Here is a 27,064-nt window from a genome sequence, read left to right on the forward strand (position 1 = left end):
TCCTACATGGTCTCTTAAATCCAAAGAGACTTCCTGGAGGTGGTTTCAAGAAAAGGTGAGCTTTTGTAGCTAAGAGAACAAAGGAAACTGGGAAGGCAGGCTGGGAGCATGGAAAAGGAGAGGACGGGGACAATGTCTTTCTCAGAGACCAGTGCCTGTCCTGTCCCATCTGCTAGGACTCCCGCTGGGTCTGCTTTGGAAACAAGTGAGTTATGCTTGAATGGCCCTTCCACTGGGATATCCATCTGGTGCCCAGGCGATCACCATGCCCGTGGCTTCTTTTCCAGCCCAACTCCTCGTCCACAGCTTCTCCTCCAAACTTCTTCCCGCTCAAATGTCCTTCCTTCCAACATCTGGGAGAGACGTCGCACATGATGTGCTCAGAAGGTTACGGGCCTTGAGTCAGACAAGCTTCAGTTCCTGTTCCCACTTAGCTGCTGACCAGCTGAGGGACCCCGGACAGGCCACGGAGCCTCACTCCTTCCTCCACGGAGCAGAGCTCAAGAGGGCTGGGTGCTGAGTTGTCATGAGTCGTGGACAGCTTATGGGAAGGTGCTGGCACTTAGTAGGCCCTCAGAAAGGGTAGCTACTACTAGGTCCACAAGACAACTCTGAATTCCCAGCCCTGGGCCGCCTTCACACTTTGGAAAGATGGCCTTGAGGTGGGACCCAGAGGACAGACATTGGAGCCAGGGGAGGAGGAAAGGAGCTGGCTGTGGGATGTGGCAAAGGGCTCTATGGAAGGTGGCAGGGCCTCTGCTGGTACCTTAGAGAGCTCTGCCTTACCCCCGGCTCCGGTGTCCCAGGAGCACAAAGCCAGGTCTGTCTCCCTGCTGCAGCTGCAACAAGCGAACCCCCGACCAGGGAGCAGCTCTCTTCCATGACACGCGGGGCCTCCCTCTGCTACACTTGCAGGAGCACCGCTGTCCCCTTCTGTCTCTGCCAGGTGCCCCCCTAGTAAGCGAGGCTCCAGCCTGGGCACCCAGGCAGAAGGGAGGAGCTGGGGGGGCCGCGGCCCTGGAGTCAAAGGGCTGGGACCCAGAGCCACTTGGAAAAGGCTGACAGAGCCACTGCCGTGGGCCTTAGGGGCATGATGGTGTGGCCACATTCTCCAGGCCTTCTGGGGCCTCCTGTGCTGAGCCCAGGCCAACTGCTCAGCATCCCCCAGGGAGGAGCCCACAAAAGGAACCGGACTTGGCCTACAGCACACGAGATTTAGGGTAGGCCTAAGAAAGCCCTTCTTGGCTTCACACACAGGAGGTAGGAAGAGATCCACTGCATGTGTATTCCTGGGGGCTCCGGGCTCCGTGAGGAGGACAATGTCAAGGGTGAAAGCTGCCTGAGTTCAAATACAGGTTCCACGACTTCTTGGCTGGGTACTGTTGGTCCAGTTGCTTCACCCCTCGGTGCCTCAGTTTCCTCGTCTGTAAAATGAGGATTAAGTCTCTACTCCATAGGGTTGGTGTGATCCATAGGGTTGGTGTGAAGAGTATTATAAATGATGTAAAGTGCTTAGGCAGTGCCCAGCACAGAGTGAGCGCTCTCTAAACCTTGCTCTTTGCTATTAATATTTTCCTTCCAGAATCTCTTCCTTCGGGCCCCCTCCCAAGCAGAGAAAACCATAGTGTCCTGTTCCCGAGACCAGGGCAAGGGGGACCTGGAGTCCCAGTAGATGGACGTTGGTCTGGAGAATGAGGCAGAGGTCTCCCTGAGCAAACTCACAGGGAGCCCTGGACACCAGGGCTACCAGCGCTCAGGGAAGGAGATGAGCCCAGGGATCGGGAGGACCAGGGGCTGCCTGAAAGCCCGGAGAAACGGAAGTAAGGACCACGCTCAGCCAAGAGCTGGGGCCACCCTTCCAGTCCCTATCTCCTGCCTGCCCTTCCCCCTTAGTCTTTGGGGCAAAGATTTATGCTGGTTCAGGCCTGGAAATACCAGAAATACCAGAAACTAAAGTCGTCCCTCTTTGGGCGGCCACAGCACAAAACCAACCAACATGATCCTGCTATTAACCTCGATTAACTTGGAGAGGGTTCCATCTCAGGCTGTCGAGGCCCCTGTGGCTCCAGCCAAGCCCCCTGATGCTGGCCCAAAATGGCCAAACCAGGGCAGAGGGTGGGCCGTGGAGAGTGGGTGGGGGGCCACAGCCCCAGCTCAAGGGCTGAACATAGAACAGGGCGTCCTGAGCCATCGGGGCCCGAGCTGCCCCCCACCCCAGGGCTCGGCTTCTGCTGCCTGTCCACAGACACGGGCACAGAGGAGGTCATTGTTTCCCTCTGACCACGGCAACTGCTCCCAGGGGCAGCCAAGAGCACAGGCCTGGGTGTCACAGTGGTAACTGCCAACCACGGGGCCAAAACCTGCCCCCTCCACTCCTGCGGACACAGACACTCCAGCGAGAGACAGAAGGACAGTCACGGGCACACAGAGGCCCTCACAGGGCCTAGAAGAGGAGCAGGGCCTGTCTGGTCACACACCCAGCCAGCCACGCACACATGCACACACACACACACACACACACATACACGCGCACACACACACCCACCACCACACACAGCCCCAGAAAGAGGCTCCACAGCAGCTACACCCCGAGGCACAGTTCCTAGGAGGATAAAAACACCCATTCAGGCAGAGAAGGACGGCAGGCACCAAAATAGAACCGCTAAGAAGTCATGGGGGGGGAGAAGAACAAGCAGCAGAGGCGGACGGACCTGTGTTTGAGTCCTGGTGTTATCACTTCCTTGCTGGGGGCCTGGGACCAAATCACCTCCCCTCTGCAAACCTCCACTTCCCCATCTGTGAAATGGACACAGACAAGGCTCCCGGCGGCAGAGGACGGGCTCCCGTTACTACCGGTCATGGTGAACAGCAGGGGCCGTCGCTATGACGATGGACCCTCCCGAAGGTGTCAGGAAGCAACGCGGCCTCAGCAGAAAGGGCTGGGCCAGGATGATAGTGCGGGGGGGCCCCCTGAGAGCGCCAGGGGCCAGCTGGGGGATGGGCACGAAAAGAACAGAGGTTTTGGAGGAAGCCAGAGCGGGGCTGGCGGTCACGGCTCTGCTACGCCGTCGCTCTGTGGCCTTGGTAAGTCCACCTGTCGGCCTGTCTCGTCTCCCGGACGCTGCCGTGCACAGCGCTCGTGTCCCGGAGAGCTTGTGAGAACAGTGTCCCCCGTAGGTAAGAGCACTGAAGCTGGACCGCGTGCCTGCTCAACCACGTGTTGTGTGAGCCGCGCAGTGACTAATCTGTCTGCAAAATGGAGATACGGTGGCACTTACCACAGGGACGCTGCAGGGAGGAGCCCATGGGCAGGCTCGCGGGCGGAAGCGGCGCTGGGCTGCGGCAAGCGCCCCCGGTGGTTGGCCTGGGCAGGACAAGGGCGGCGGCTCGGGGCACCTCCTGGCCCCCGGGAGCCTGCCTCGTGGGGCTCCCCTGCACCAGTCCCCGCGACAGAGGAGGGTGCGGGGCGGAGCACTGGGACCCAGCCCTGCCCTCCCTCTGCCTCCCACAGGGACTCGGGAGGCGGCCTTCGTGTACGCCATCTCTTCAGCAGGTGTGGCCTTTGCGGTGACGCGGGCGTGCAGCAGTGGGGAGCTGGAGAAGTGTGGCTGTGACCGGACGGTGCACGGGGTCAGCCCGCAGGGTGAGTGTGGGACGTGGGGAGGGCGTGAGTGGCGGCCGGGGGCCTGGGCCCTGCCCTCACTCACGGCGGCCACGGTGCCCCCCACCCCCCACAGGCTTCCAGTGGTCGGGATGCTCGGACAACATCGCCTACGGCGTGGCCTTCTCCCAGTCCTTCGTGGACGTGCGGGAGAGAAGCAAGGGGGCCTCGTCCAGCCGCGCCCTCATGAACCTCCACAACAACGAGGCCGGCAGGAAGGTAGTGTGGCACGTCCCCTGCCACCATCACCGCCAGGGCAGGGGCGGGCTCGGCAGGGCCCCCAGCACACTCTCCCCCCCCCACCAGGCGCCCTGCGGGAACACTCGTTCAGGCTCCCAGCAGCACCAGCGCCCCCAGGGGGGCCAGCGGGCTAGGGGGTGGCGGGCGGGGAAGCAGCCGGGTGAGCGGGTGTCACGGAGCAGGGTGTGCCCCCGACACACACACACCCTTCCTAAGTAGCAGAGCTAGGATGCGAACCTGGCGTCAGCGCACAGACCACATGCTTTCTCCACCCTCCTCGTCACGGTTCCTCCGCAGATTCAGCGCAGCCGTGCTCTCCCCCATCCTGCCACTCGCCACTCCCTGTCTCATATAACACTACCCTCCGAAATGCTTCTCCTCCATCAACGCCAAGTGCCCCAAGCACAGGGACAGTGTCTTCAACGGTCCCCAACGCAGCTTACTGGCCCACCCCGGTATACAGCAGGTGCTTAACACAGAAGATGCAGGACAGTCAACCTTGCTCCAATTCTGTGGCACTCCCCCCACCCCCGGCCCCGCCGGCCGCCCCCCCACCCGCCGCCCCCCCTCGCCGCCCCCCCCCCCCGCCCGCCGTCTCCTGATGGGCCCTCTCCCCTCCCCGCCCCCCTGCAGGCTATCCTGACACACATGCGGGTGGAGTGCAAGTGCCACGGGGTGTCGGGCTCCTGTGAGGTAAAGACGTGCTGGCGAGCCGTGCCGCCCTTCCGCCAGGTGGGCCACGCACTGAAGGAGAAGTTCGATGGCGCCACCGAGGTGGAGCCGCGCCGCGTGGGCTCCTCCAGGGCGCTGGTGCCGCGCAACGCACAGTTCAAGCCGCACACGGACGAGGACCTGGTGTACTTAGAGCCCAGCCCGGACTTCTGCGAGCAGGACATGCGCAGCGGCGTGCTGGGCACGCGGGGCCGCACGTGCAACAAGACGTCCAAGGCCATCGACGGCTGCGAGCTGCTGTGCTGCGGCCGCGGCTTCCACACGGCGCAGGTGGAGCTGGCCGAGCGCTGCAGCTGCAAGTTCCACTGGTGCTGCTTCGTCAAGTGCCGCCAGTGCCAGCGGCTGGTGGAGCTGCACACGTGCCGGTGACCGCGGCGGCCCGCCGGCGACCACCTCACGGCCCGCCAAAGGCCGGTAATTTAAACAGCCCCCCGCACCTACCCCAAAAGATACTGGTTGTATTTTTTGTTTTGGTTTGGTTTTTGGGTCCTCATGTTATTTATTGCTGAAACCAGGCGGGCGGCCCCAAGGGCACCAGCCAGGGCCTCTCTGAAGCCTGGGCCTTCGTGGCTGCCACTGACCAAAGGGAACTTGCTCGTGCCTCTGGCTGTCCACATGTGGCCGCTGCTGACCACGTGGGCGTTAGCCCTGTTTTTCTACTCGCAGACTTGAGCAGGGTAACAAGGAGTGTTCGCCACGTGCCCCCTGGCCCTGCCATCTAGGGAAGGAGGTGGCCCTAAGGCAGGGGGAAACCGGCGCCATCTTGATGAACTTGCACCCCTACACATACACACCCGACCCCTGGCAGCTTCAGCCTAGTAACCTTGTCTCTCGAGTCCCCAGGACAAGGGAATGGGCAGGTACCAGCTCAAGGGCAAAGGGTTCGCTTCGGCCCTCCATGAGCAGCTGGAGGTTCAGTCTCTGTGGGACCTTCCAGGCAGGAAGAGCAGGTGAGACAAGAGCCAGAGAAGGCTCCGGTCCTGCCCTGGAGCCCAGCCCACCCATCCTCCCCATCAGAGAGGGGAAGCTGCCCCTCCCTGGTCCCTCCCAGGCAGGAGCACCAGCGGTCATCCTGGATCAGAGGTCCCAGCCAGGCCTTGGCAGGGACACCTCCACGTGTGTCTCCTCGCGGTGCCGCTCCTCGGTAAGATGAAGAATGGAAATCACACACGCAGAGGAACTGGCCAGTGAAAAAGCCTTTTCCCACCCATTACTTTCCTCAGTGAACCACATTTCCTGAGCAAATACTATGTGCTAGGCCCTCTCCTGGGCCATCCCACAGGATGATCACAACACTCGTGGCAAATGCAAAGGCAGACATGCTTGTGCCTGTCTTACAGCACAGGGGACAATGCGCAGCCGGGTCCCAGGGCGAGCTGGCTGCAGAGGCACAGCCAGAAGAGCCCTGCAACCAAGGCTCCTCCGGGGCACCTTACCCAAAGGCCCAGGACCTGCAGGTCTCCTTGGGTCTGAGCCTTGGGGAGGGGGCACCAGCTGGAGGAAGAGGGGCCAGGAAGCAGCAGAAGCCACAGACTACAAGCTGGGCCTAGCGGCCACAGGGCCCCAACCCACACAACAGGCTCTGAGGGAAGCGGTGCACAGCTAGAGGGCTGACGAAGTGAGGTGTCAGCAGCTGAGGCACCCTGCCCCCACATACCCTGGGCACTGAAGAAGAGTCCCCCAGAGAAAGCACCAGCAGCCCGGGTCTGGCCCTGTGCCCAAGCCAAACCGGCAGGAGCACAGACCAAATTCCTGTGAGCAGGACATGCACACAGCAAGACGTGGCCTGACCCCGCTGCTGCTCCCAACCACCAGAGGAGCTTGCCGGAGGCCCAGTCTCCAAGCTGCCCCCTAAATGGGGCTCCAGGCTCCTGGTTTGAGATCTTGGGCTTGGGATCCCCACTGGAGATTCTCAGACCCCAAGCTCTTGGCTCCAGGATTCCATGTCTGAATTCAAAGTCCCAGATTGAGAATACAGGCTCCGGCCTGTAGAAACTCTCCTCCAGGCCTTGTGGTTTGTGCCTCCTGGTGTTGGCTCCCTCACTAAGAGAGTGTCAACACCCTTGGCCCCCAGCCAAGCTCTCTGCTCAATGTCCATCCAAGAAGAAGGCCAAAACCAAGTGAGATGCTGCAGCCACACTGGAATGAGGGGTAATCTTGGGGCGGGCAGGCTCTGATGTGGATGAAAGCTAAGCCCACTAAGTGTCCCCACAGCGGCCCAGCTGGGCTCACTGCTCCTCTGGCAGACTCTGTTCAGCTGCCTGCTCAGTGCCAGGGAAAATGCTATCCCTCACTGGCAGAGGCCAGATCCACACAAAGGAAGCAGGGGAGACCCTCCCCCTCTGGAGACAGGACAGAACCACTCTCCCCCATCCCCGAATCCTGTCGCCAGAACCAGGGTACTGGTAGGTCCAGGTTGGATGCTGGTATTATGGACACTGCCCCAGGAAGAAGTGAGAGGGTCTGTGTCCATTCACAGGCTTCACCTTTCCACCTGCCCGGGGGCTCTCTCAAAGCTGACCAGCCTGGGGTTCTCAAGGTTATGACCTCTATAAAGTAGACTAGATTCTAGGAAGCTCTGCCCAGCCCTGCTGCCACCACAACCAGCACCCCAAAGGCCAAAGGGACCCACAGCCGCAGGAAAATGGAGCTTCCTTGGACACACCTAGCTCCAAACTGTCCCAAATAAAGAGGAGAAACCAGCACTTGCCTGATGTAGCCCACCCACTCTGGAAGCTGGCCAGAGGATTCAAGTCCTGCCCGAAACCCTCTCCACTAGTCTCCATAAGACAAAGGTGATGTCCTCTGAGGCCTAGGGCTGGATAAGCCCCAGCTCTGGATGCTGCTACTCCCTCTGCTGCCCTACCCCATCTTCTAATTTTTATACTAGGCCCCTTGCCATTGTGACATCCCCATGAAATAGCCTGATGCACGATAAAATGATTATTTCTTTATCTTGCAATTGTGAAAGTGCCTTTGTTTGCAGAAAAGGGAGGAGAGAGATGTGGGGAAGGACATGGGAAAAGCAGATAAACAGTTCATAGTCTAGATATGGGGACCCTCCTGGCCCTCTTTCCTTCTGAGTAACTGGTTTGATGGCCACATGAGAAGGAGCCACCTGCATGCTGTCTGGAATCCCCCTTTAACACACGAGGCTCTACCTGCACTTCATTGAGCCACGATCAGCTAGTTAAGCCCTGGCCCGAGCTAAGGCCTCAGAACCCTTCCTGAGCGCTGATACAGACGAGGAACAAAGACAATGACAGAGGAGGGTCTGGTGAAGTGGGTGCCAACTGAGAAGGTAGGGAACAAATCAAAAAGAACTTAGTTCCTGCCCAAGGACACAGGAATCCAAGGCCTGTGGCTAGAAGTCCACTCCAGAATTGAAGCCTGGTCAGGATGAGAAGTCTGGATGGAAAACTCCATGTAACCCAAGTCAGAGCTGATGGGAAGACCCAAAGTGGCTTCTCAGGAACTTCAGTCTAGTGAAGTCCTCACCCTTACCAAGGGGGCCATGGCCTGTCCTCCCGAGCCCCCACCCCTCTGCAGCAAATTCACATGCCTGAGGGCAATTAGGCTACTATATGCTTGCTTTCCAAAGGTTTAGTGGAGTATAAAAGGGCTGAAGCAAGTGCTTTCAAAACAGCAGAGGTACACACGGATTTGTGAAGAACTGGGGAAGGGGATAACGGAGGGAGGGAAGGGTCTAGAGTGTGGATGGAGAGAAAAGGACACCTCATCCCCAAATCAGGGTCAAGGCACAGAGAAAAGAACTGGTGATACAGGGGGTCCATGATGGCCGAGCAAAGATCCATACCCAACCATTTCCTACAACTGTGAAAAGGACCCAGGCTTTACAATCAAACAGACATGGGTTGGAATCCTAGTGCTGCCACTTCTTCACTATATGGAAAATTGAATAACTTCACTGTCCCTCTCTAGGACTCATTTTCTTCATTTGTAATATGGGGCTGCGCCCCCTGCCCCAACTTCACGTGGGGCTAAACAATAATAGAACCAGTTTCTTGGGGATGTTAAATCAAATATGTAAAGCTCAACAAATGGCAGCTACTATTATAAATATTATTATTCCCTTTTCAGGAATGTAGGAGGCAGTTAAGGTGGCTCTAAAGTTGAGGGGGCCAGAAGAGAGGATGAAACGAGGAGGAAATCAGAGACAGTTAAGGGCTGAAGACAGGTGATCCTACTTTGGCCCCATCCCCAAAATCTGAAACAGACAGATGTCTCAGGACAGAGACCCCCAGCCAGGAGACCAGAGAACCCTAGGGGTCAGAATACCCAAGCAGCAGCAAGCAAGGCAATGGCAAAGCTGCCCCTAAGCGCCAGCAAGAGAGGCTGAACCAAGTTCTCAGTGTGGCCGAGAAGCAGAGCTAGGACAGGGAACAGGGGCCAAGGAGGGGAGGAAGGAGTGTCAGAGCTGTAGGGAAGTGTATGTAGTGGGGCCCAGGGGCTCTGCCTGAGGATGGAAGGCCTTCAGGACTCCCAGGCAAGGTCAGCTCACAGAGGGCCTATGTCCACATCCATTCTTGACAGCTGCCCTCACAACTCAGGCCTGAAGGTCTCTAGGAAAGCTGTGAGACCGTGATAAAGTGGACCTCCGTCTTAGCCCCTGGTTGACAGCAGTGGTCCAAGAGATGTCTGGGGAGACCAGGGGCAGGGTTTGAGATGGGTCTTGGACCAAGGAAGGGCCAGAGAACACAGAAAGACAGAGGGTAGAAGGAAGTACAGGGCTCTGGGCAACTGAGAGGGGCTAAGAAAGACTGAGAAACAGAGTGAGGGAAAGGCAGAAGGTGGGAAGACAGGGTGCCTGGGTGGCTCAGTTGGTTAAGCGACTGCCTTCGGCTCAGGTCATGATCCTGGAGTCCCGGGATCGAGTCCCGCATCGGGCTCCCTGCTCGGCGGGGAGTCTGCTTCTCCCTCTGACCCTCCCCCATCTCATGCTCTCTCTCTGTCTCATTCTCTCTCTCAAATAAATAAATAAAATCTTTAAAAAAAAAAAAAAGAAGGTGGGAAGACAGACATAGGACAGAGAGAGACACACACAAGGAGAGAACAGCACTGAGGGACCGGAGGGCATCTTGGGCAGAGGAGCCCGTAGCTTCCTGACAAAAGGAGAAAATGCTGAGCTTCAGAAGGCATCTGACTCAGGAAAGGGAGAGGGGGTCTAAGGGATGTGGGGGGAAGGGGCGGAGTCTGGCCTGGCCCAGGCAATGACTTCATAGGCATCTCCCCCCACTCCTTCCTGAGCCGCCAGCCCTGGTGACCCCCTGCCCGCATCTCAAGGGTCTAGGCCAAGCAGGCGCTGACAGGGGAGAGAAGGGGCCCTCCTGGGCCAGGCCCCCAAGCCTGGCATAGTGCCTGCTGGGGAGGAGGGGCCTAGAGGCCCAGCCCTTGTCAGCATCCCGGCCGGCCAGCACTTCAGCACTTCGGAGGCAATTAGCAGCCCAGCTGAGCTAATCCCCCGCCTGGCGAGGCCAACACAAACAGGCCCAGGCCGGGTGCACACTCGCCCCCTGTTTGCTGAGGGGCCCGGTGGTCCGCCAAGAATAACACCAATAACCCGGGGCCTTCTCTAGGTTAAGAGGAGGACTGGGGTTTGCTGAAGAGCTGACAGTGCCCGACAGAGCATACTCTGGCCAGGCGCCCTGGCTGCCCCAGAAAGGCAGCCACTGTTCCCAAGCCTTGGGCCAGCCAGGAAGAGGAAGCTGGACACAAGGAGCCATATACTCTGATTCAGCACCCACCCCCACCCCTACCCATGCCACCTGTGAGGAAAAAGGGCCAACTCGAGCTTGTGCTACCTTGGCCAGCCTGACAACTGAGGCCCAGAGGGGCTGGGCCCTCTGGTCAGGACCCAAGGATTACAAGCTCCGTGCTGGACACAGGAGCCCAGAGGCAATTCAGACCTGCACCCTGCCCTCAAGGGGTTCACAGTCTAGTGAGGGACCAAACTCTGTATGACCTCGGAGCAGGGCCAGTCTCTAGTCCCACAAGCAACACCCCCAGACTTAAGAAGGCTATGGTAGAAGCCCCACAACTGAGAAGACCAAGGGGGACCCCAAAGAAGAGAAAAACTGAGGTCCAGAGACTGATAAATGGGGGACATGGCACCAAGGGAGGCAGGAGGGACCCAGAACAAACTCTGGCACAGACTGGTCCTGGACCAGGAATTACTGGATGTAATTAGTTCAACCCAGCAACCACAGGGAGAGCTCAGGCCCAAGACAACGCCCTACTCCTACTCCCCACTTCCTGATTCCACCTCCGTCAGCCTCCAGCCGGACAGCAGCACCTTTTTGAGCCAAACCTTCTATCCTCAATTTGGTTCCTCACCTACCCAGGTACCTCTGGACTTTGTAGCAACATCAAGAACTGCAGCCTCCTTGGAGCTTCCACTTGGGAAAAGCGACACAGCCTCCCGGAATGAGCCAGGCCCCTCAGAATGCTGTGCTGATCGTCAATATGCAAGAGCACCACCATTTACTAAGAATCTATTGACTACAGGGTCAGGCCCCACACTAACCATCACCTACCAGCATTATCCCACAGCATGATCACAAGCAAACAATGGAACAGAGGTATTTCCTATTGCATAAACCAGCTCAGAGGCAGGTGTGTGATTTAACCCCATTTCACAGATAAGGAGACTGAGGCCCACAGAAAGGAAGAGACTTGCCTACATCTTCAGGCTCCTAGTCAGGATGTAGTGTGTCACCAGGCCTCTCCTCCAGTCCCACAACCACCTCCATCGTCCCTCACCCCACTGCTGGCCTAGACCAACCTCTGAAGGTCCTGGGCCAAAGGGCCTCAGAGCCATGAGCCCACCCCTCCCCACAAAGCAACATTAGGTCTCCAGATGGGCTAAGGTCAACTCTATCACTCTGCAGGGGACCTACACATTGCTCTGTAGACAGCGTTCCCTGGGGCAGAGAGTGAGGAAAGCTGGCGTCACACTGCAAAGGGCGACAAAGCCACGGCGGTAACAGCAGCCCTGCCCACCACCCCCTGCCCTGGCTGGTGTGGCAGAAGTCTAGTGTCAAGCCGGCCAGCGAGGCTGCTGGGTTCCTAGCCACAGCAAAAAGGGGCTGACAATCCGCAGCCTGAACTCTCTCCAGGCTATTCCCACACCTGCTCTAGAACATCTAGCCTGGACCAAGGTTTAGAAGACCGTAGAGAGAGCTCCTTTTCCCCTTCAGTTCAGACAAAAAGGGAGGTATTTTTCAAAAAGATCTTTTACTAAGAAACTGAAGAAAAGCAAACAGATCATAAGTACACAGAAATAAGCGGATTTCTAAGCAGGACTTAAATAGCCCCTAACCAGAGCCCTCTAGATGCTGCCTCTCCCTTCCCTCCTCGTGAGGCCCCTTCCAGACACCAGGACCCCGGATCTCATTCTAGCTCCACTGCTGACAGCCTGTGGAATGTGAAGCAAGCTAATAACCTCTAAATCTCATCTGTAAAAGAGAGGTGAAGACAATGGCAGAGCCAGAACCGGACCCAGTTCTTATTCCAAAGCCTCTACTCTACAGGGCCCCCCCCCCCCCCCCCCCCCTTTGGCTGTCGGAGAACCAACTGAAACACTGAATGGGGAAGTGCTCTGTGGACTGTAAGCAACACTAGCGGTGGTCATCAGCCAGCACCTGGCTCTTTCTTGAAGACTAAGGGAAACTGTGTGCTAGGGTGTGCGGATGGCACAGTTTCCTGGCCCCATAAGGGCTCAATGACACTCAAATTTGCTGGGTCTTTCTTCTCCTGGGAGTCTTTCCATCCCTTCTCCTCCCTCCTTCCAGCACCTCCTGCAGCCTGGGCCTCCTCCTCACCCCCATCCTGGACAGCGGCTGGAGCCACCTGGGAAGCTTCAGGAATGGCTGATGGTTATCGCAGCCAGGACAGGGCGAGTTGCTGCCCCTCTGATTCATCACAGAGCTGGAATAAATCCAGAGAAGTGACCAAGAGGATGCAGGGCTGCTGCGAAGAATTCAGACTGCTTCAGTCTGGAAAGAGGGAGGCTGAGAGAGAGGGTATCTCAGTCATTCAAATCAGAGGGGGCTTAGGGGAGAGGACTTTAGGCTCATTCCTCAGAAGAGCAGGCACAGCGTGGTGCCAGAAGCCTGAGCACCAACACTGCACTGATCTGGGAATGAGTCTCTTCAGGCCTCTTGTGTGCTGGGGGACCTCAGATAAGTTAACCCCCATGAGTCTCTACTTCCCCTCCCCCCATGCCATGTCAAAGGCTGCTGTGGGAACTGAAGCGTAATATAGGCAGTGTCCAGTAAACAGTCGCCCGTCCCATTCCCCACTTCTGCCCTAGGACATGCACGCCCCCCTGCCTACCTGGCCAGGCAGCATAGCCATGTGCCTGACGACAGCGCCCCCACACACCCCACCCCTCTCCGCTCAGCAATATGGCATCTGATTCCTGGTCCCCAAGCTGCTCAGGCACCCACCTGCAACCACAGCGAGCTTCAGCGGGATAGGGGGGGCCCAGCATGGTGAGGAGAGAAGCAGGTTACTCCCCTCCAACTTGCCCTCAAGGGTCAGAACCCCCGTCTAGCTTGCCCAGAGGAGGCATCAGTTCATTAGCAGGAAAGGGGTTCTCAACCTTTAACCCATACCTCTTGCCTTTAGAGACAAAGCCCTTACTTTATTAGCTCTATCTGACATTTCAAAATAAATCTGGTAGCTAAAATAAGCCTTTCAAATTACATACGCTATTTGTCCACCCCAAGGGGGTCTAGTGCTTAAAAGCCCTGGAGTCAAATAACCCCAGCTCTACCATGTCCTAGCTGTGTACCTTGGGTAAGTCATCCCACCTGCTTCCTCAGTTAGAAATTGAGCTACTGTGAAGATAAAGCACGAAAAGCACTTAGCACGCTGCCTGTCACACGGCTGGTACCGGGCCATCAAGCCAGCACTACTGCTGTGAACATCACAGAATGCTCCTGTGGCCACTCCCTCGCCCATGATCCTAAGCCTGGCCAAGGCCAGATGTTTCAGGGTGGAACCCCCGACTTCTGCTGGGCAGAGGACACACTTTTCAGAAAAACAGACAGGCACCCCTTTTGCAGATCTGTGCTTCCCCTGAAGTATATGGCACACTGGGCCACAAACACTACTGCTTACACCTGCACATGCTCCTTCTCAGATTGGGAGCTCCTGCAAGGTGGGATCTGGATCTTCTTTTTTATATGGGCAAGGCGGGGCAGGGAAGCTGTTGTCAGCACTCACTAAATAAATTTCAAATGAACCAAGGCATACACTCCAGAAAATAATGCAATGCAGCCATCTGCTGAGCAGGGCGCAAGGTGGACTGCCTACCTAGGAAGGACTGCACAGGAGTGGGCTCAAAAGCTCTCTACCACCACAGCTCTACAGCTGGTATTCTGGACTCCTTCTCCCGAACAAAAGAGTCAGGCAAACAGACGAAACCATCTTCATCTACTACCCATTCCTGGATTGCAGGACCCCACTCTCCTTTCAAGGCCCCAGAGAAGAGCCTCAGCCGGGGGTCCACAGCCCTGGTCCCTGCACAAGGCCTCCCCGGAGGGCCAGCCCATATGGCCTCATTATAAATGGTGCCCTGGACAGCCATCTGACCCACTGTCTCCTGGTCCCTTCATCCCTGAGTTCCTGAAGCCTCAGCCAAAGACAACAGTGTGGACTCGTTTCTTTGGGGCCCAGAGCGGAAGGTTCCCCAGCACCTGGGAGCAGCTGGAGGTTGGAACTCAAGGACTCATCACCGCTGGTCTCCCCACCCCGTGCCAAGTGCATCTGTAAACAAGCCTTCTCAGTGGCTCCCTGCAGCTGTTCCCAAGGGGACAAAAGGGGGAAAAAGCAGATAGAATCAGGGCAGCCCATGGCTTACAAGTAAGAACTGAGCCAGGCGGAGCCTGGTTTGGAAGATGCTCCCAGGGCGCTGCTGGCCCTGTGCCCAGAGTCTCAGATGGATCCACCATTGCCCAGCATTGCTGCCCCAGCAGTGCCAGGCTGTTGGGACCCCCAGAGGCATGGGGCCTATGTCACACTGCTGTAGGTCCCACTGTTTTACAAGCTGGCGGAGAGAAAGAGCTTGCTGGGGTGGAGATGCCTGGATGCTGGGCTGTTGTGCGTGATCCTGTTTGCTATAAAACAGCCAGACATTCCGAGGACCTGGAATCGCGCCGAGGCCACGGAGCTAGCTTTCCCGGCCATATATCTCCAGGCGGGGACAGGCCTGAGACATCGGAGATAATAAAGACAGGATTGTCTCAGCCCTGGGGCTTGTCTCCCCTTTGTCCCAGGGCCCAGCAGCCAACACGAAGTTTAAAGACATCCTCCCCCTTCTCCTGGGAAAGTACAAATGCATCAGATTCTATCGCCCCTGGGGTGAGCTTCCCAAGAACCAGGCCTGGGATTCCTGCTCTCAGCTCACCAGAGCAGAAGGCAATCAAGGGTCCATCCATCGGCAGCACCCAAGAGAGACAGCAAATAACTCGGACGCACAACAGCCACTCGGGGACATGCTTCTCTGTGTACACATCTCTGACTCTCCCCAGCCCTACAACATAGCAACTGTGCCGCTTTAGGGATGAAGAAACTGAAGCTGACAGAGGTTAATGGACTTATCCAAAGTCACAGCTGTTCGATGGCACAGATGGTTTGAAACCTAGATCTGTTCTACTCCAAAGCCTGCAACTTCCTTAGTAGCTCTAAAATTCCATGCACACACGCTTTTACATGTTCCTTCTTCCCCAATGTCCTGCTTTTCAACTCCAGAGGGGCTGGTTTACCCTTTAACATCTGAAGAGAAAAGTTCAGATGACTGAAGCAAAATGCAGACTCCTTAATCTGGAAACCAAGCCGCCGCCGCTGCCAGCCCACCTCAATATGACCAAGTGACAGCCAACAACTTGCCCCAAGGGTGCGTGGCTTTGCAGAAGGAAAATGGACAGGAGGGGTGCTACGATGAACCTTACCCATTTTGTGAATTAGTGGAATGCCAGTCCCAGCTTGCCTAACCACAGAAGCCACTCAGTAGAAAAGGGGCATCATCCACATAGAGGTAAGGTGCTCAAGCAGAGAGGGAGCACTGGACTCTGAACCAAAGGCTCTGATTCCATCTGTGAAATCTTATAGAAGCTGAACTCTAGGCCAGTTTTATCACTTGTAAAATAAACACCTGCTCTACTTGCCTCACAGGCCTTTTGGAAGATGAACATGAGACGGTATTATGACCCATGCGTTATTTTTTCCCCTGCTGGATTCTTCTGCGTTCCTGACTTCCCCTCTCCTCCCTGCCTCTCTTCTGTTCAGACATCTGAACTCACTATGTGCTTCACACCATGCTGGATACAAGGAGAGGCTCATACACAGGTTAAGAAAAGATGACAGAAACATATGAAGATTAGACGGTAGGAGACCACAGCCAACTGCCTGCCAGTGAACGGCTGAGGCTGGGCCACGGTCTGTTTAAGCCTCAGCCTGACCAAGGCCTCTCAGCTATAGAGCCCCATCTGTCCACAGGAAAGCATATGGGCCACATGATCTTTCAAGGCTACCTTCCAGCCCAGGATCCCATCAATCTGCCTCTCTCTACTTTTTCCATCCTCTACTCACGGGCCCTTGCAAATTGGGGAGCCTCGATTCTATTAGATATACAAGTTCCCTCCTTGGAGGCAAAAGGGGTCTGGGAAAAACCAGTCAGTAGGAAATCTTTCTGAATGACCCAGGAAAAAGCTGAAGATTCCCCGTGCTCACCTTTCCTGGCCATCTAGGCTCAGAACTGTGAGAAAATGTGGAGGTCGTCTGGCCTAATGGCCCAGTCCCAGTGTACGCCTGTAAGAGGACTTCTCTGCTTGCATACATTCCAACGAACCCAAATCTTCTCCACAGCCCTGAAGTAAACCAATTCCCTCCAACTCCCATCCCACACATGGACATTTCACTCTTCCCTGGCAGCCTAAACTTGATGCTGCTGCTTGGAGGGACAGAATGTGTCCATAACGAAAGATATCTTGGTCTACAAGTTCCCCAAACACAGAGTCTGCACGAAAGCTTAGCTCATGATCCAAATTTTTAAATGGGAAGAATAAAGACTGATGCTTGGCTGCGGGTGAACTGAAAGATATTCATTTATTTGAGAAATGGAAAGCAAGATCACTGGCTCTGGAGGGTGGTAATGGTTCTAAGAATTATAGTACAGGCTACAGGTATGAGTGACAAGTGACTGCGGGCAGTGGGTTCTCTTCCCAGCAATTTGAGTGTCTGTACTCTTTTCCCAGGGGCAATGAGAAAGACAAACTCAAGAAACCTTTCTGAGTCCCAGGTGCACAACCAACCAGACTTTTCTTGCTATTTTTCTGCCATCTAGTGGTTCCTCTGGAGCATTACAGGTCCACCTCTGGCCATGTTCCTCTGCTCCTCCGTTATCTTCCTAAATAATAGGAATTAGCCAATCAGGCATTATGCGGGGTGCTTCACCTATGTCACTGCTGCTCTTCATAATACTGCAAGATGGGCATTAATTCCATTTTTCAAGTAGGAAATCCAAGGCTCACAGAAGTCAAGTCACCTCTCCAGGGTTGCACTGAAGGTCAGTGGAAAATGTGATACCTAAGTCCATCCTCATGTCCTTGCGTTGTTATCACTTGTCCTGGAGGAACCGAAGGCCCCAAAACTAAAAATAATCTCAGCTTCTCCATAAATCTCTACATGCATCCAACTCCTCGCAGTTCGCTACCACCCTGGTCAAACAGATGACGCCACAGCCTCCTCCGGCCCCAGGACACACCGGGCACAGCAGGGACAACTGCGCAAATCACTCCACTCAACGTCTCCATCTGAATACTGGAAGGCCAGACAAAAGACATGTACGCAACTGTTCGCAGGAGCACTAGGCTAACAGCCAAAAGGTGGAAACAACTCAAGAATCAATCAGCTGATAAATGAGTTAGACAAAATGAACGGTATATCCATAAATGGAACATTTAGCCATAAAAAGGAATGAAGTTCTGATATATGCTAAAATATGGAGAAACTTTAAAAACATTATGTTAAATGAAAGAAGCCAATCACAAAAGACCACACACTGTATGATTCCATTTATATGAAATTTTCAAAAGAGGCAAATCTACAGCAAGAGAAAGTAGGCTAGTAGTTGCTTAAGGATGGAGGGACGAGGGGCAGGGGGAGGAGGGTTTAGGAGGTGACAGCTAAAGGGTATGGGGTGGGTTTCTTTCTGAGGTAAAGATGATGTTCCAAAATATATCGTGGTCATAGTTGCGCAAGACAGTGAATATATAAAAAACACTGAATTATACACTTCAAATAAGTGAATTATATGGTACGTGGATTATATCTAAACAAAACTGTTGCACCCCACCCCACCCCCAAAAAAGTTAAAGGGTTGGGCTAAGTAACCTCTAAAGGTCCTTCCCAGTTGGCTTTTCAACGGATGGAGCCATCTATCATGGTCAGTCCCAGCACTGGTGACTTGGCCTGAACCAACCCAAACTGGTATTAAGACTCGTCCCATCAAAGGCCACCTGAGTAACTTTGCTCCATGCCCTCCTCCCAAGCCCCTGAGCAGCCTCTGCCTCCAAGAGGTGGCTACCCTGTCTTCCTACATATACACACCCACTGACTCTAGCAAAGAAAAACAGGGCAGAGGCAGCCTGCCTCCAGTTCTGGTCTTTTCTCTTTTTACAGAGGTCTTCCTAAATTTAGTGTGGCTCCAGCCTGAGCTCAACCTTTCTAAGAATATTCATTCACATTGGGGGGTGAGGGGGCAGCACATATGGTGAGAAACACACTGGCCTTGGAATCAGATAGATCTGGAGCTGAATCATGATTTCATCATTTTGAAGCTCTGACTTGAGCAAGTTCCTCTGAGCCTAAATTCCCTGAAAAATGGTTATGAATAAGGCTCTCATTACCATTATGGAAACATCATGTGTATCATTTGGGGATATTATTATCACAAGTCAGACCCACTGTCCAAGACATCAGGAATACACCCTTCTCCTGTGAGCTCCAGCTCAGTAACTGTATATTCTTTTGAAACAACCTACTGGAAAGCACCCCCTGATTATTCCCCTCACTTACAGTCTTCCAAGCACTTGGGTAGAGAGTGTGATGGCCCATAACCTGTGGGGAAAAACTCCCTTGTGTCTGTAGACTTCCTGTTTTCCTATAACGTATTAAATACTAAGTTTTGCTACTCTTCATTAACAAGAACTGCTCATCCAGTCATTTAAAAAAGTGAGTATACTCTGGGGCACTTGGGTGGCTCAGTCGGTTAAGCGTCCAACTCTTGATTTCAGCTCAGGTCATGATCTCGGGGTTGTGAGATCAAGCCCTGTGACGGGCTTACGCTGGGTATGGAGCATGCCTAAGATTCTCTCTCTCCCTCTTATCCCCACACCACCGCTCTCACTCTCTTTCTCCCTCTCAAAATTAAAAAAAGTGAGTATCCTCTGTTGTGAAATAGGAACAAAGTCCTGGACTGTATATACTGATCTAGGTTGGTTCTGCCACTAAATGTGCTTTATGTGACTTTGAGTAAGCACCCTCCATAACCTTAGATCTCTTCTAGGTATATAAGACCTGCCCTGAAAACCTGTGATCGCTAACATCAATCAAACAAACAATTCATCTAAGTAAGGTAGAAAAGATGTCTGTAACGAGAAAAATGCTGTCAGGGTTAGACTAGCAACTTGCTAAATTTTTAGCCGTATCATTGGTACCATACTACCAGACCCCACTCTCTGCGCTCTAAATTTTCCCTTTCTACAAGACTCAACACAGATTTGTCATCCTACTTTTAATAAACTCCTGAAGGGCGCCCTGGGTGGCTTAGTAGGTTAAGCATCTGCCTTTGGCTCAGGTCATGATCCCAGGGTCCTGGGATCAAATCCCACTTCAGGCTCCCTGCTCAGCAGGGAGTCTGCTTCTCCCTCTACCCACCTCCCCCTGCTTGTGATCTCTCTCTCTCAAATAAATAAAATCTTTCTTAAAACATCAAAAATAATAATAAAAAAATAAACTCCTGGGACGCCTAGGTGGCTCAGTTGTTAAGCGTCTGCCTTCGGCTCAGGTCATGATCCCATGCTGCTCAGCGGGAAGCCTGCTTCTCCCTCTCCCACTCCTCCTGCTTGTGTTCCCTCTCTCGCTGCCTCTCTCTGTCAAATAAATAAAATCTTAAAAAAAAAAAAAAAACCTCCTGAGCAGGTAAGCGTTACTATTATCCCCACAAGAAATATCAAAATTAAGTAACTCAGCCAAGATCACACAGCAGGTAAACAGTGGAGCTAAGATTTAAACACAGGCAGTCTGGCTTTAGAGTCCCTGTTCCTAATTACTCCTCTATACTGCCTCTTGCTAATGGACAAGATATAAACAAATGTTCCCTGAAGTGAGCAAACACCAACGAGTAAATCACACTAGGTGACTTATCATTTTGAACCCACTAACATAAAACTGGATGCTTTTCTATGAGAATTCCCTAACAGACCAATCTTTGTCCTTCTGTCTGACCGTATGTTCACTGGAGGTTGAAGATACGTTATCCCCTAATCCTTACGACAAATCTGCAAAAGGTTAGCAGGTATTACTGGCTCAATTTAAAGATGTGTAAATCAAGACTGAAAAGTTAAAGCAGTTTGTTCAAACACAGCTAGTTAGTGACAGAATCTAATTCAAATTTACATCCCTCTACTCCAAAGTATATATACTTTTCTTACTATTCAGTATTCCTAAATCCCTTAATATGAAACTGGCACTAGAATGATTCTCAAAACACAAACAACAGCAAATGTTCTATATGCTTTATATAAATAGTGGAGAATGCCAGGATACTTGTAAGAGAGGTATCGGTAAAAGCATCTAGTTTCACTACTGAATTATATTAATGCTTGGATCATACTGGTATTCCCAGAAGGAAGTGATACCTAAGAGAGGGAAATATGGTATCTGCCACTCTTAAGAACCATTATTTATCCTACAAGCAAAAACTAAGTCAGTCTTTACTGCACATTGCAATATATTAAAGCATTACAGACTGAACCAAACTTTAGAATCTCTCAATATCAATGAAAATCTAATTCTTCTTAAAGACTCAATAGTCTACTTGTACATTTCATATATACATTTTACAGATTTTTATTAACTACCTGTCAAGAGCAAAAAAATTCTTAGAGCTGTAGAGATGATCCTGTACCAGTGATGTTCACATCTCTTGGTAGAGCCCTAGAAGTCCCACAGCGGGGCACAAAGCGTGTACATCTGCATTGGAGACAAGGAAGCAGTGGGAGAGCAAAACTGCTTGCCTGGCTTCAACCCCAGCATCTTTGTTCCATAGGACACCTTTTCTATTCCCCTCATGGGGCCCTCTGTAAGATTTTATTTGAAAGAAAAGAGGTTTACTGCTAAAAAGACACAAACCAAAAAGGAACCGAAATTCAGTTTTATCTATACATGGGGAAACTGAGGCCCAAAGAGGTATAGCAACTTATCCAAGGAAACTGTTGCCCCAACTAGAACCTGAGCTTCCAACTCCCAATCCAGAGAATTATATTACTATCAGGGAGAAACGGAGAGAACATCAAACACCGTAATGCAAGCTAATTGCAAAAACAGGACTCCATTTAGTCACGCTACATTTACCAGGGGCCAAGATCCCTGTGGGCTAAGGAAAGACTGGTCTTACAGCACACTGGCATCTAAGACAGGGAAATTTCTGCAAACTCAGCGCCCTGGGGTGAAGTCATTCTCACATGAGGCAAGTGAAGAATTCACAGTGCCTACCCACCCTTCACAAGCTGCCAAGGGATGCACCGAACTCCCTAACACCAAAACAGTTGTGAAGTCCTCAAGTTATGGAGGAAAGGGGGCAGCTCTTCAGGGAGTAAGAGATTCAGAATCAAGCCCAAAACCTCTCTCCCATCAGACCAATGCAGACCTTCCAAAGCTTTACAAAGGAGGTTCAGAAAGCTGGAAATGAGGCTCCATTGTGGGTCTGGAGCTCCAAACAAAGGGCCAGCCCAATCACAGAGTTGATTAAAGATGAAATGTAAGGGAGAGTAAAACAATACTCTCACGCTCCCTGGAAGTGTTTTCCTATTCCTAGCAGGGGGTGCCGAGGGCCCCTCATTCATATAGCAGCCTGAGACCCAAAAGCCAGCAGGGTTCTCTGGCCCTAATATGAAGAGAGCTAATGAGGATGAGGATGACAATGGTGATGACACCTTCAATCCATTCCATTTACTGCCTAGTACCTCCTACTTGCAAGCACTGTGCTAAGTGCTTTACATACAGCATTTCATGTAACCCTCACAACTCACAGGTAAAGCTAAGTATAGCTATTTCTATTTCACAGAGGAGAATGCAAGGCTCAGAAGGTTTAAGTTACTTGCCTAAGGTCAAAGGATCAAATTAGTGACAGAACCAAAACTCAAATCCAAAGCCAGTTATGCATTTTCTATCACACAATGCCAAGTTGTTTAACCTCAGTCTTGCCATCTGACAAATGGTACCATCTATCCCACCTCCCTTACAGGGTTGTATTAAGGATCAAGTGAAATCACTAATACAAACATGATCTGAGGTTTCTACCACCTAAACTCCAGTGTGAAGACCCCTGACCTTTGTGGAGAGAAGATGGAGATCCAGAATCCCAATCACCTCACTTTATTTGGGTCAAGCTAATGAGATTTTGTGAGCTAATAATGAGGTTCCTTTCTTCTACTCATCAGGCCCATATTAAATATACGGAAAACAATGGTGCTATTCTAAAGGCCATCCTGTGGGATGGTAAGGAGAAAAGGGAAAGGGTGCCAGGTTTCAGAACTGGCATTCCGATCATCCCCTTGGCCTTGGGTACTCACTAAGGTCCAGCTTTCTCATCAACAAACCCTGCTCTGCCAACTCACAGAGCTGCTATAATGAAAAAAAGAAGGGCAGTTGAACAGTTGAACTTTTCTCTTTCTACAAGACTCAACACGGATTTGTCATCCTTCCTGAGGAGTGCCTGGGTGGCTCAGTCGGTTAAGTGTCTGCCTTCGGCTCAGGTCATGATCCCAGGGTCCTGGGATCAAGTCCCGCTTTGGGCTCCCTGCTCTAAATTCTTCCCATTGCAGTGCAAATCTGGTAACTGTTAATATTTTCATAGCACTTTTGCATTTATAAAGTATGTTCACCTATATGATCCCATATAGTCCTCACATTCACCCCTGAGATGTAGATATTACCATTATTCCTCATTTACAGATGAAGCAAATGAAGCTTAGGGACATTCACTGACTTACCCAAGATCACGTGGCTAGTAAGGCCAGAGTCAAGACTCAGGGCAATTATTTCGCCACAGGAGACACCATCCTGAATTAAATTCTGATTGACTATAAAGCCTCAGGCTGACCCTTAAGAGCCTCTCCTAGATAATTCAGTCTCCCCAGTCCATCAGTGTACTGACTCAGCTTCTACTCCTTTCTACCTCACCACTTTCTCCCCACCCTTCTGCCATCTATCAAAACCCCATAAGGAGTGGTGTCCAGATAGTAACAATGTACCCTAGATTCAACTGCCAGTTTTAACTTAAATTTACCACTAGGTGGAGCTAATCTCAACAATCCAAGAAGCTCATGGGTTAGCTCACTGGCAAAGAGCAGAAGGGGCCAGGGTAAAATGTAGCTCAATAAATTGTTTAAAAGCAAGATATAGATGGCATGGTACTGGGACGAGCTTGCCCACCTTTTTGAGGTTATGCCCCAATAGCCCATGATCACGGAGTTAAGAAAGAATTGTGCTTATGGCTCAAAAGCACTGAATATCTGCAAACCCCTCTAATTCCTGCCTCTGAGACTGGCCATGTGACTCCATAGCAATTTACAGCTCAACCACAAACTAAGACCCTATCCAATCAAATGTTAATTCATCAGTATCAGGCCAGAACACAAAGGGAACCGCTACCTGTTTAATCACTCAGACTTAGGTTCAATCCACCCAGAACAAAATATTCACTGACAAAAGGGGGAAATAAAGCCACGTTAACACTGGCCCACACCCTGCCAAAAAAGGTTTGACGAAAGTGTGCACATGTGTGCTGGGGGGGGGGGGGCGATGATGACACACAACAGAGGACATCTACATCAGAGGAACAAAGTGACTTTGACCTTGTTTTTTAAGTTAGCAAGAGACTTCATCTCCTAGAAGTCCAATTTAGTCTGTTGGAATAACTTCAATTTCATACTCATTTCTAGTACTAACTTTACACTATTTGAAATATAGTTTGGTGTACTCTCTGCAGGTGAACTGGAATATTCGTGAGGGGAATGAAAAAGATATCCATCTCCAGTGAAATTATACTTGTCTTGAAATTATCAGGGAAATATAGCTCCCTACATTCTAGCTTTGAGTTAGAAAACCTTAGCTGATCTCCATAACTCAAGTAACTGCTCTCTCTCACACTGCTGCCTAAGATTTAATTACTTAGGCATCTGCCCAAACTATCTCAGTGCCAGTTCACCAATAAATTATATGACAATGAACTCTCTACACGTTCTTTTCTGGTTAAGGAGTCAAGAACTGAATGCTGGTTGGAACCACAAGTTTGGAAAATCTCTTTCCTCAAAGAACAGTTAAACTGAAGACTTACGACCCAAAATTACTCTAAAATTCATGTCAGATATAAATGAAACCTTAAGAAATCATTTAGTGACATCGTTCTCAAACCTGGAGAAACACTAAAATAATCCGATGAGATTTAAAGAAAGGATGCCCCTCAAAACATAATTTGAAAAAAAAAAAAATTAAGTGATAAATTTAAGTGACCCTATCTCCAGAGATTGCCTAAAATGGCCCCAGGCATTATTTTCCTTTTTTTAAAAAATTAGCTCCCGAAGTAACATTCACACAACCAGAGTTAAGAACCACTGAGGTGGGGCACCTGGGTGGCTCAGACGGTTGAGCGAACAACTCTTGATTTCTGCTCAGGTCATGATCTCTGGGTCCTGGGATGGAGCCCCGCTTCAGCTCTGTACTCAGCAGGCAGTCTGCTTGAAATTCTCCCTCTCCCTCTGCTCTTCCCCCACCTCCCCCACTGCATGTTCTCTAAAATAAATAAATAAATCTTAAAAAAAGGAAGAAAAGGAAATGAAAACCACTGAGGTGTGCACTGGTCCCCAAACATATCTAACCAAGGTTCTACCCGGGAAGCTTTTAAAAATTAAATTGATTCCCAGGCCCCACCCCATACCTATACATCAGAATCTCAGAGGAATTTTTTTTTTAAGTTTCCCATTAATTGTTGACCAAGCAGGCAACGGACTTGTATCTGAGACCCCGATAATGATTAAATGCCTAATTATTTTACAGATAAAGAGCCTGGGAGAGTCAAAGCTACCTGCCAAAGGGCACGCTGGGTTAGGGCTGTCCTGCCCCACTATCTCCAGCGCCCAGTACGGAACAAGCCATCTGATGAATATGTGCTATGGGCAGGCACACACAGACAAGACTTTTACTTTCTTGATAGCCATTCCAAGGGCAAAGAGACCAAATGGTTATTCAAAAAAAGCTATCAAATTTGCAAGGAAAATTCCAAGTAGAAGTCAGGATCCCACATCTATTTTATTCTCTGCCATATCTTCAGGGCCTTATTAAGTACTTTAAAAAAAAACTATTTTTGAATTTACTATATATGAATGAATGAATAAGTGGTACAGACTTTAGGCTTGACTATATGGAATCTTCTGCACAATGAAATACGAGAAATTAAATGTGCTTGACTTGCACCCCCTTTGGCTCACCAGGCTCACCAGGAGAAGTCCACTCTTAGATAACTACTGCTCTCTGGAACCATGAAGCTTGGAGCCAACCTGAGCCAAAGCTGAAACCTGGAGGAAAGGCCCAACTGACCCATTAGTGAGAGAAAAATAAGCTTGTGGTAAGCCAGAGGGTTAGGGTGCTTTATAATGCAGCATTAAGCAAAAGCTAATGAAATGAGGCTTAAGAAAAAGGGAAGGCACTTTGGAAAAAACTCAAAGTAATATACTGTATAAACTTAAAAGTATTTAAACAGTCCCAGAAAGAAAATAGTAAGGCAAGGTCTTCTGTTGTTCTATGTTTAAAGGATCACACTCTGAAGTTGGGGGAACTCGGAGTAAGGCCTACAGGCAACAAGGAGATCTGAATTAGGAATATGATTTCAAGCTACTTCCCTCAGATGTCATTCAGAGTTACCCTAACCAGGAAGAGCTCAGCCCCTCCCAAAAGATAATGAAGTCTCCACTTCCTGGTGAAATGCTGTCCCTTCCCCACAGGTTATACACCAAATCTCTAACAGTAGGTTAGTGGTACCCAGAGGGACTAAGTTCCAATCCTCCTCAAGAAGCAAGGTCCTTCTGTACCAGAGTTTTTTAGCACGGAGTACTCAAAAACTACTAATAATATCAAAATGGGAGGAGAAAAAAAATTAAATAGTCCAAACCTAACAACAAAGAAAAAGAAATACCATTATTTTTATCCATTCTATAAAGACAGCAATTATGATACCAGCAGGTTTAATGACAGCTTTTCAAAACAAAAACAACAACAAAAAAAACTACTACATTAACTGTAGAAATTTTAAGAGGTATTCTGACTACAACACGAAGACTGAGGACAAATACACCTTAGAATGAAGGAAATACTGCAATTGGTGCTTTCATACCATCATCCTCCCTTTCCCCTTGGAATATGCTCCCCTACTGGCAAAAAATCCAGCTCTAAGGGTACAACTTTAACAAACCACAAAACCTATTTCTAAGACCTTCAGTAAAACATTTGATATTTTAGAAAACAAGTGATGTATTAGTGTCATATTAGCCTAAATGTTGTACATTTTGCCACAAGCTAAGCCTGCTAAGGACTGTTTTAGATAATCCTTTTCCAACCTCTACATCACACTCCCTGAGTAGTATTAGTCACTAAGCCAAGATGACGGACAAGTCTGTTAAGTCAAACAGAAAACAGTATTTAAATAGAAAACAATGTTGACTTCATCCATTTGCCACACGTTTTTCTGATATGTGGAAGTCAAATTAAAAATGTTTAATTAGGGATGCCTGGGTAGCTCAGTTGGTTAAACATCTGACTCCTGATTTCAGCTCAGGTCCTGATCTCAGGGTCATGAGATCGAGCCCCATGTCAGGGCTCCACGCTCAGCAGGGCATCCGCTTGAGATTCTCTCTCTCCCTCTCCCCCCCCAGCTCATGCTAAATAAATAAATAAATAAATAAATAAATAAAATCTGTATAAGAAAATATTTAGTTAGAAAACTGTTAGCTTAAATCAATCCCCTTGTCTTTGTTGTTCTTCTGATATACGGATATTTCATTGACACAACCATGTGACCTTTATTTCACTCATTCGTTCTTGAAATCATGTACCATCCAATGACTA

The 27,064-nt window shown here is 51.0% G+C and overlaps 1 protein-coding gene across 2 annotated transcripts in view; it reads left to right on the forward strand.

Moving 5' to 3' along the window:
- The window catches only part of WNT4 (Wnt family member 4), a 28,191-nt gene extending 19,563 nt beyond the window's left edge, over window positions 1-8,628 (forward strand). Inside the window, exons 3-5 of one of the 2 annotated variants that reach the window (XM_032391707.1) lie at window positions 3,512-3,643; window positions 3,738-3,880; window positions 4,535-8,628. In XM_032391707.1, coding sequence (XP_032247598.1) covers window positions 3,512-3,643; window positions 3,738-3,880; window positions 4,535-5,002 — 743 coding nt within the window. In that variant the 3' untranslated portion in view covers window positions 5,003-8,628. The remainder of the gene's footprint in view (window positions 1-3,511; window positions 3,644-3,737; window positions 3,881-4,534) is intronic. The other variant, XM_032391714.1, reaches the window with a different exon arrangement.
- Window positions 8,629-27,064: the final 18,436 nt, after the last annotated feature.

Source organism: Phoca vitulina, unplaced genomic scaffold (assembly GCF_004348235.1).
Source record: "Phoca vitulina isolate PV1807 unplaced genomic scaffold, GSC_HSeal_1.0 scaffold2, whole genome shotgun sequence".
Lineage (NCBI taxonomy): Eukaryota > Metazoa > Chordata > Mammalia > Carnivora > Phocidae > Phoca > Phoca vitulina.